This window comes from Protomyctophum bolini (assembly GCF_963924005.1).
Source record: "Protomyctophum bolini genome assembly, chromosome: 19".
In the NCBI taxonomy this organism is placed as follows: domain Eukaryota; kingdom Metazoa; phylum Chordata; class Actinopteri; order Myctophiformes; family Myctophidae; genus Protomyctophum; species Protomyctophum bolini.
Genome location: NC_137880.1, coordinates 20,404,405 through 20,415,312, shown reverse-complemented (window position 1 = coordinate 20,415,312; position 10,908 = coordinate 20,404,405). Strand labels below are relative to the sequence as shown.

The following is a 10,908-nucleotide window of genomic DNA, read 5'->3' as shown; positions in this document are numbered from 1 at the left end:
CCCTTCAGTCCATAATCGCCTGCCTGCACAGGGCAAGTAAGGAGCAGACATTGATTAGCTGTGGCTGACACGGGCAGTGACTGGAGGAGGCATGTGGGCATGTCCAGTGCAGGCCTGTAATTACTGATCAGTCCAGGCCACATGGAGTCGCCCTCCCCTCCCCCCATATGGCGCTGGCCTGATAAACCTATAAAATGCTGTTTCTTTTGTGGCTTTTCACCCCCCAGCCTTAAGTCAATGTTAGGCCTGGATGTTTTTGCCCTTGCTATTGTTTTCTATGGATGACTTATGGAAGGGGGAGGAGAGAGTATAGGGGATGTGGTGGGAATCCATCCAACATTATTCACAGCATCAGTTCTTGTGGTCGTGCATGTCAAATGCTTTGATTTCATATATCGTCCATCGTTCCATCTTGCTGACCATTCAATGTATTTTATTGTAATGTTCTTTTAAATTGTTTTTACCATGATGAGGCCCAGAGAACTGGTTTTCAGTTAACTTCCACGATTAAATGAAAACTAAAGGCTAACTAAACTTGATAATACTTTATTTTTGTTTAATAGAGAAACAAAGGATCTAAGCATAGTAAATTAGTTACTTAGTGTTATAACATTTCCTAAATCCAAAAACTTGTTTGGCAATAGGCAAGTCAGTGCATCTGATATTGGGTTCATAATTGGTTCCTTTCAAAAACCTAATATTGGCTAAAAGTATACACATAGCATAGATAGAATGTTTCAAAAAGAAGATGTTCAAAACAGCCATGTATATGACATATAACTTTTTTGGATATTTCATATTCCTTTTTTTTTTTACAGCCATGAAATGATGTAAAACTAGCCTGCTCAAAACTACTTTAAGCAACATGTATAAATTAAGTGTCCACTAGATGGTGCTTCCAAGCATAATTATCATAAGGTTGATGGGTGTACTGTAATTGTCTCCACCAGGCCGAAGGCTTGGGGAGAGAGTATGTTTTACCACTGTAGTGGTACTGTAGTGGCTTACTGTGGCTACTGTGCAATACCGCATCTCACAAACTTCAATGGCATAATCTCTAAGCCATAAACTCGCAAAAGTTTGAGAGGCTTTGGCTTCATCCATGTTTACACCTCAAAGTCAACACCAACTGGATTAGCGATTACCGCTGTGGGGAAATGTTCAAACATTTTTGACACCAAGAAAGTAAAGAATATATTATACCATCACAAATTTGTTCAGTACATGCTAACATATATATACAGTATATACACACATAAAGCAACCTCAAGTTTAGCACTGCAGAAGCTAAAGCAGCAATCTGATTACTTGCAAGGCACTGCAAACAACAGCAACTGTTAGATTTATTGACTTGGAATCATCATCGAGTTTTCTGTTTACCAACTTCCTGTGAGTGACTGTTGAGAATGTGTCACCCGAGGTAAACAATAGGTATGCTTTTGGCTGTCTGCAGCTGCCCTGGGTGTTATTCTCTGCAGGAAGAGCATAGATAAGATGAATAGGTGAGTGGACCCTAGTACTACCTGTGTGATAGGCTATAGGCTTTGTTGATAATAATTAACCAAATTTCAAAAGTTATAAACCGTGAAACCTCACAGAGGAGCACATTTGTCTTAGTGATCAGAGGAAAGAAGGTGCTCTGTCCCACCAGGTAAGATAATCTTTGAAGTTTGTGATAAATGTTGCATTTGTTTCTGTTTACTCATTCTGTGCAATGTTTGCACACATAAAATAGTCCCTCCAAATAGGTTTCTTATCAGCATTTTCACTGAGGTTTTCTAGGTTATATCAGCTTTATATAATGCAATGTTTGTCACACACACACACACACACACACACACACACACACACACACACACACACACACACACACACACACACACACACACACACACACACACACCAGCAGTGACACCACCACTTCCGTATATCAGATTCAGAGCACATTGTGAAATATTTTGCTGTAAAACTGCATTAGTGCACTACTGGCTACTAGTGGCTGCATACATTCAGCACCATGGACAGCGACTAGTCTGTCTGTCTGCCTGCCTGCCTCCCTCTCTTTTTTGGGGCGGGCGGGAGGGGGGCTGGGTACCCCAAAATTACACAAAAAGTATCTGTCTGTCTGTCTGTCTGTCTGTCTGTCTGTCTGTCTGTCTGGCCCTGACTTTTTTCTAGCCCGGGGGCCCTAGGGAGGGTTAATCCGGCAACAGATGGTTGTTATCCTCATCTTTTGAAAAAGGAAAATTTAAGAAAACTGTAGCTTATCTTCTTACTCATTCACAGATTAAACAGTCAGCTGAGTTAACTGCATCAAAGTGTAATCAAAACTACATATTCAAGGCATAAACTGAAGGAATAAATGCTTAGATAATATTTGTTCAATTAAAATATAAATGGTTAAAAAATATATATATCAGGGGTCTGTGACCAAAGCAAAATGATTGTCTTCTTAGATGAAAGACCATGAAATTAGATGCATGCTGGGCTCAGTGGGCTGACCAACTGCAAATCTTTCTCTCTAATAAGGATGAGATGAGACATATGATCTCTTGATCAGTCTTTAGCTTGTCATAGCAGCTTGTCAATGCTGCCATGATGAAATTAAAGCGAGAAAGCAATGCCTTGTGAAAATAAAGAAAAAGGGGATCCAAGCCATATTTAAGAATTCATGTCTTGTTCAGAGAACAGTAGAGGCATTACATGTGCCTGTGTTATCATTACAGTGGATGATGTAATTATACTTTCAAACTCTAAGAACAATTTACTGATCTCTCCTCTCTCCCTTGCTATGAATGTGTGTGTCCAATCCATGGGTACATCTATGTGTGCGTGCCCGTCTACCTGTATGTCCACCTTTCTCAGGATACCCCAACAACCGATGCTACCGTGAAACGACCCATCATGGAGGACTACTCAATGGAGCTACTATATGACGACTCAGATCTGTGGCAGAATGACAGCTTCTCGTATAACATCACAGCTGCTAATACCAGTAGTGTTTTGTTAGAGCCTCGGCTCATATCAGCAGCCATGGACCAGGCTATCAGCCTCATCACTGTAGTCATCCTGTTCATTACTATGATATCACTGGGTTGCACCATGGAGGTTGGCAAAATCAAGGTAATCTTGCCCCCTACTTTCAACCTCGTGTCCCTATTTTGTGCATTATAGGGGAAAATGTTCACAAAACAAAACAAAATATACATAAAATGTGGGAGGATGTAGCTACACTAACATACAGTACATAAAGTGTGTGACAAGACAATTTTCATTTTATGATTTCATGTTTTGTTTTGGCCAGTGCACTAAAGTGTCATAATGATTCTCATAGACAAATTTAACTGATACACAATAAAATCCCTCAGTGTAAATTAATCCATTTGTATCTCAGAGAGGGTACAAAAGTAATGTAAAGACAGTATATTTAACGGTATTTTTCATATTTTGTATGATGCATAGCGAAAATAGCTCAAGATCACAATAGATCGTATCGTGAAACGTTGTGAGCTTGTAGCTCTGCAATTTGTTTGGTTTTTGAAATAAAGTAACACTTTATAGATTTAGATTATTATTACAAAACATACTAACCACTACAGATCTTTTCATACATTTTGAACTTAAGGAAATGGGACATTGTGCACAATCAGTAGGCCTACTTTTACTTTTGTATCTCGATGATGATATTTTTGTACTTTTGTACATGTACATTGCATGGATGAGGTTAAGAAAGACATGGTGTTGGTATGATGAACCATCTCTTCTCTCTTCAGGCCCACATAGTGAGACCCAAGGGTGTGGCTATAGCTGTGGTGGCCCAGTATGGAGTCATGCCTCTCACATCCTTCTGCCTGGCTAAGGTTAGTATATACACTGATAGGCCTGTCACAATTATATTACATACCGTAATCAGCTGGCAGCAACTATTCGAGATAATCGCAAATATTATGCTTAATCGTCTCCATTCATCTGTACAAATGCATACTGTACAAATTCATCTGTTGAAAAATGGATTGATAAGGTGAAACGTCAGTTAAGGTAAGGAACTGTAATGTGGACATTGTATGTTGATGATCATATCATGATCATATCATGATCATGGCAGCCCGGCCTCGTTAAGAGGACCTGAAGCTTTGAACTTCTGTGTGCGAGCTGCCATCTCATTTATCGACCCCTTTATCAATATGTCAGTGGCTGGCTGCTACTGACCCTTACATGTACTGTTCCTGTGCTCCAGGTGTTCCAGTTAGAACCAATGGCCGCTGTAGCAGTGCTGATCTGTGGATGCTGTCCAGGAGGAAACCTCTCCAACATCCTGGCCCTGGCTCTGCAAGGAGACATGAACCTCAGGTATATACAGTGCATGCGCTCCATCTCTGATGTGTGATTTTGTTATAGAGGTTATTTGCTGCGAATGGTCCTGAGCAGGGGTTTTCAACAGGTGGTCCGTGGACCACTGGTGGTCCGTGAAGGTATTGCATGTGGTCCCTAATGAAGCAAAGTGAAGATGTTGTATTTTCTGTTCCGTGGAAGTGCGACAATGTTGTCAGTTACTGGGAAGTCTGAGATTAAGAAATTTCAGACAGAAAAGGGAGTTAGAAGTGTACCATCAGCTTGCCTGATTGTATCATCATTATTAGGAAATGTACCCATATCCCCATAATGTCATCATGTGTCTTCTAATATCAGTACTGTATATCAGTCAACTTGAGTTGGTTGGATAAAGTAAGAGAATGGAACTAAATAAATTGCCCCTCGGGGCACAGGTCTCCACCAGGGCAGGTCAGGTTGTGGCCTCCTGGTGGTGCTATAATAGACCAATGTGAAAAGGGTGGGATATATTTCTCAGCCTAGTAGGAAAGTCAGTGAAAGATTTCAAGTAAATTGCACGCTGCGTTCATGATTTGAGGCTTTTTGTTCAAAACGGTCCAATCCTGCCAACTTTGAAAGCCAATGTTGATGGAATATGAAATATCGGATGTGTAATGATTTGCGGGATATTTGGACAGAATCTGGAGGAGCAATATAAAAAAAATCTTTTTTCAAAAGTCGCTATAACAGGCCGTTCTGGAAGTTTTGGGGCAGAGGTTCATTGTTGGCATCCAGGGAGTGTGTGTTTTGGCAAATTTGGCATCGACCAGGTTAACGGTGCCGGAGATTAGCTGTACACAGACGGACGGACGGACGGACACATACATGGACGGACACACACACACACACACACGGACGGACGAAGTGCAAATATACTCTCTCCCCATGCCTTCGGCCTGGTGGAGACAATATAAAACAGCTAAGAATATGTGGAGAATTTGTTTGCTAACAGTACATTATGAAAGTCTAGAATAGTTTTTGACCTTCCGGTTGTGGGCATTCTATATGTGGGCTGGGGTGGCTGTCTGATGAAAGAGATGAATATGATAATAACTATAATTGGCTGGTTCCTGCCAGACCATTAAACAATGTAATAGTAGGCTGCATGCCAAGGAGGGAGCCAGACATTATGTATTATAGCATTTATCACTCTCACATCCCCACAAGACATGCATTATCACTTCATAAAAGGCCAGGCTGATAATTAGTTGCACATCATGTGCTTTCCTGGCCATCTCTGTTATGGCGATGTTCAGTAGCCTTGGCCTGTGGGATTGTTTTTCATTTCTGACATCACAAGAAGCAAAGACGCCTTGCGTCAATCCTGTGCATGTCATGTACCACTAATCATCGTATTATCAGAGTTGAATGACCTGCTGGACATCTCATCGCCCACCTGATCATTAAGCCATGAAATTATCATATAAGAATAGCAACCATCCAAAATGCTGTTTCATAGGGATGCAACATTTAATTTAAATAATAATGATTTCTTTGTTTTTAGGTATAGTAGCAAAAATAGCACACAAAAAAGCTCTATAAGATTACTAGACATTACTCCATAATTATAACAACACTACAAAAGTTGCGATGTGTATGACACTGCTGTATGGTATATGAAATAGAGACTAAGTGCTTAATCAGACAAATCGATTTAGTTCATTATTAAAAAATAAAAATAAAACAATTAGAAAGATAATCATAGTTGCAGCCCTAATGCCGTTTGTCAATAAAATGTGTATGTCATGTACCACTAATCACCGGCAGCTCTCATTTTATTATCAGAGTTGAATGAACTGCTGGACACCCACAATCGCCCACCTGGCCATCAAGCCGTGAAATAATCATAATAATGCCATAGTAGGATAATGCTTTTTAACTTTAACCGTCAGGTCAGTCACCCCATTAGGTTCCTGCTTGATTTGAGTTCCTAGACACACTTTATGGTACAACACGTCAGGACACAGTGGCACACGTACATTCCATTTCTATCAGATCTCTATGGTTCTTATCTGATTAGGTCAGAAAGAACTGTATCCATTAATACAGCCACTGACTAACAAGTTAAATGCCGTGATCACTTGTATTAGTAGTATTGACATTGATAGATTAATATGTTAACTTACATCCAGATGAATAGTTGGAAATATTGCAAGAAATATAGTTCTAACTTCTACTTAATCGACCTTCTTCTGGTTCCTATCTTCTGATGTCGCTGCATGCTAGCACTTAATTACATTAAGTCCATTTTAGGAATGTCAGGGTCACAGTTAGGCAACAGAATGGCTCCCATAAACATTATAAAGAACTGGCCTTGAGCCATGTTCTTGTAGCACAGAATATTCAGGCATACTGTAAGATTGTAGCCTGGAACTCACCTATGCTTTTTATGGCATAGGCAGGAGAATATATGCGCAGCTGCGCGACATGAGACTAATGAGCGACAGAGAGAGAGAGGAGCGTGTGTGTGTACATGTGTACGTGTGTATGTCCATTTTACAAAGGTGCAGACAATCAGAAATCAGCAGAGAGTGAGCAATGTTTGCGCTACTCTATGCCGAATTGAAGTGGACTGAGGCTAGTAAGATTGTTGTTTAAGACAGATGGCAGAATATCTGGAAGCAGATTCTACAAATGGGTAGAGACGTTGCCCAGATACCCTGAATTAAAACCTCCCATATCACAGTGAAAAGTAAAGGTTTACCCCCAAGGCACTCGCAAGGCAAACAATACTATATATTACTATGTATTTTTGTATTTTTGCATTCTATTGATTTGATTATGTACTTAATAAATCACTCAAAATACTGAACTAACACATGTTAGGCATCCATTTACTCAAAATGTGTGAAAATGAACAAGTAGCCTGGATGTAGGTTACGAAGATACTTTTGAAGTATGACCCTAGCCATTTGCACGTATATTCTATCCCTAAACATAAATATGTATAATCTATCATTTGAACATAAATCATAAATTTATGAATGGATATATGTACAGACTATCTACAGTAAATGAAGATTTATAATATATTGTTGCTCACTGTCTGGCAGAAACCAGCTATAACTCCATTTTCCCCCATTAATCTGTGTGTTGGTTGAAAAAATATTGAACCAATGAAAATTATTAAAAGGTGCTTCTGACTAAACCAGCTAAATCCATTTGACCCTCAAAACTGTCTGCTGAAGCTAAAGCAACTAACTCCACAATCTCCCCCCTGCTCATGCAAGCAATTGACAATATAAAGTCACAATACAAACTTGTATGAGTCAGTATTGCTTTGTTTTAAAAATATACGGTTTTCTTTTATTATTATTTTTAATTTCCTGAAAATGTAAATTTTAGACTGAGCTGGTTTCTGCCCGACAGCAGAGATATTCAGTGTCAGCCAGCCTACAACAGTGAGTATTTGGATAATTAGCACAGTAATATGTTGAGTAAAAGAACCATCTTTTGACAAGAAACGTTTACAGCAGTTATCCTTACCAGTTCGTTCTGTAGTGTACATTCCAGTGGTCCATGTGTATTTATGTCTTTCACAATATACTTCCATGGGAGTATAGATTTGTTGGTTTCCTGCTGTGTGTGTGTGTGTGTGTGGGGTGGGTGGGGGGTAGTGAGTCACTCATCACTCTGTGTTCGCTTCTGTTGATCTCTACTCAAAATATATGTGACCGATTTGAAAAGCAAATGGGGTGAGAACATTGTTTTGTGTGTGTATTTGTCTCAGTATTGTGATGACCTCCTGCTCCACTGTGCTGGCTCTGGGAATGATGCCCCTGCTGCTATACCTGTACTGCCAGGGCTTCTCTGGTCTGGAGAACGCTGTGCCTTACGGTGGCATCATCTTGGCGCTGGTCATGACCCTCGTACCGTGCGGTATCGGAATCCTCATCAACTACTATAAGCCACAGTACTCCAAGACCATCACCAAGGTCAGAGCGTTAACAACATGGGAGACTGAAGTAAGATGGACATGGCGATGTGATGTATAGCCTTGCTTAAGACCTTAAATTTGCTTTTTGTTTTCCCAAAAGGCCAAAATGTTGACTGACCCCAGTCTGTTACTTAAGCTAACGGTTGCCAGCTGCCATGTTCCATCACATGATGTCTTGGCCATGTCTTATGTCCTTGTCCCTTGAACATTCTGACAAAAACACCCAAAGTATTAGTTACATGAGACCAGTCTAATTTTTCCTCTTTCCTCAGGTGGGAATGTCTATAATGTGTGTTGCTACTTTGGTTGTGGGAATCATGGCCAGCGTTGGGGTCGGTGGCTCCATCCTGACAGTCCTGTCTCCTCCGCTCATGGCCATTGCTGCTCTAATGCCCTTCATAGGTTATACGTTTGGTTACGTCCTCTCCTCCATCTTCAGACTCAATGGATCGTGAGTAGTGATTTACAGTAGATGTGGAAGATTGACGATCATGCGCACATTAGATCATCAGTGGCAGTACAAATGGCTTCAGTAATGGCTTCTCACACTTTCAAGATTTGTCAAAAATGTTCAAAATCAGACCCGTCTGAACTGAGTGGTGCTGTGTGTTCCTTGGAGTGGCTAGCACCACTCAAAAAGTTCTCAACGCAGCACAAAGTGATGCATTGTGAGCTTGTATGCTATTTTTTAATAAATAATAATAAAAATATAAAATGACACAGATGCGTTCCTGATTTTAACGGGATATGCCTAATTTTACTTCACAATAGTGCTGCTCACAGAAAAGAACATGTTTTCACGAAAATAGTTTGTTTATTTATTTCGTTTAGATTAATCTGTTTTGTGCAACTTTTCTATAGCTTTCCAGGTCAAATCAGAACCCTAATGGATACTTGGCCCAAAGCCGTTATTTATGTACCCATTAATCATGCCACAACACATGAAATAATCATGTACCTCTCTCTGTGTTTCTATGACTTATGAATGAGCCTCTCAGGGGCCGGAGGACCATCGCCATGGAAACTGGCTGTCAGAACATCCAGCTGTGCACCACTGTATTGAAGGTAGCATTTCCACCAGACGTGATTGGACCTCTGTACATCTTTCCCATGGTCTACATAGTTTTCCAGCTGATGGAAGCAGCCATGATCATTGTGCTGTTTAGATGTCACCAGAGGTTCAAGGTCAAAGGTGGGTCATCCACTATGCACACCATAGATCACAGCTAAACTGTGATAAATTGGCGGCCATGAGGATTGAAAAATAAACGTCATAGTCTAGTGTCAAAGTTAGTTCTAAACATAATCGATAGCACAAAAAACTGCAACTTAACAAAAATCCAGTTGAAAAAGCACACATGCATACCGGTATGTAAATTGTTGAATAGTTGAATTTCACATGAGTAATTTTGTTTACTCTGTTGGCTTCTCCAGAACAATCTGACCACAGTGAACTCTCTTTCCTCTGCCCTCCTACAGAGAAGAAGACGTACCAGCCAGCCTCCACCACTCCGGAGGAGGTAGAGCCCACTGATAATTCTGTATGATGGATGCATCTCACAGAACCTTTCAACATTCTCTCCAGCTGTGTGAACTCTTTTGCTAACCAAGCATACTGAAAAAGCTGTTACCTGTTCCTTCTGTTGTACTAAACCATAAAATACACTGAGGATTTGACTGTGTATTGTTCAACGAACTTGGAATAGAAAATGAACAGCATTGTGAGACCGCATAAATGCAGCCATTATAGGCCGTCACTGACAGTTGTCAGCATTACTGTTGATGTGAAAAAATCACTATGTACTGTATGCAGTGTCTGAAAAGCTGACATTAGAAACAAAACAATTCCCACGGCGCACAGAAATCAATTCCGAACTGTAATACAGACTGTGACAGGCTCGAATTGTCGCGGACAGTAGCTAAGGGTCTTGGATAGAAAAGTTATTTATTTCGAAGTAACAGACACGCTTGCCTTAGTTGTAATCATGTCATGATGACAGAGACATGTCATGAGTCATGACTCTGAATGTGAGACTGGGGATGGCTGGTTTATCTGGTATGCATTGATTAACTCAATGCATAACATGGTGAGACTACACCCGTTTTGCATTAAGAGGGAGTTCTGATTTTGCTTAACTCAGCCTCCACCCAAACGTTGCAGTCATCTCAACCTTCATCAGTTCTAGAACAATGTCTTATAAAAGTTGGGCAACAAACAGTTATTTTGTGCAGTGTTGGGCATCAGCTTACTAGCTTAACTACATTTACTAGTCGCTTATGGATAGCTTTACTAGCTTTTAAATAATTAACTTGACAAAAGCACGTATACAGTAGCTTGTAGCTAGCTACTTTTACTAAATGTAACTTGTAGTGTAGCTTGCTAGTTTCATTAGACTAGTAACTAGTAACATTTTAATGTAGATTGCCCAACATTGCTTGTGTGCATCTTCCTTTCATGGTTCAGTGTTTTTTTGCCATATTGTATGACTGTCCCATGCTGTAACTGACCTTGTGAGAGCTATGGCTTCAAACTGTGCAATTTTGTAATGTATATATTTTCTTTTTCAAATCATAGCTACTACTCTGAAATACTGTAAGTT

The 10,908-nt window shown here is 40.2% G+C and overlaps 1 protein-coding gene across 1 annotated transcript; it reads left to right on the top strand.

The window, feature by feature from the left end:
* Positions 1 to 3,027: 3,027 nt before the first annotated feature.
* On the top strand, positions 3,028 to 9,855 carry slc10a1 (solute carrier family 10 member 1; the record flags this gene model as incomplete). The annotated part of the gene is made up of 7 exons (XM_080791409.1): positions 3,028 to 3,123; positions 3,774 to 3,860; positions 4,238 to 4,350; positions 8,102 to 8,306; positions 8,581 to 8,759; positions 9,307 to 9,500; positions 9,788 to 9,855. The coding sequence occupies exons 1-7, from the start codon at positions 3,034 to 3,036 to the stop codon at positions 9,853 to 9,855; spliced, it is 936 nt and encodes a 311-aa protein (XP_080647535.1). The 5' UTR covers positions 3,028 to 3,033.
* Positions 9,856 to 10,908: the final 1,053 nt, after the last annotated feature.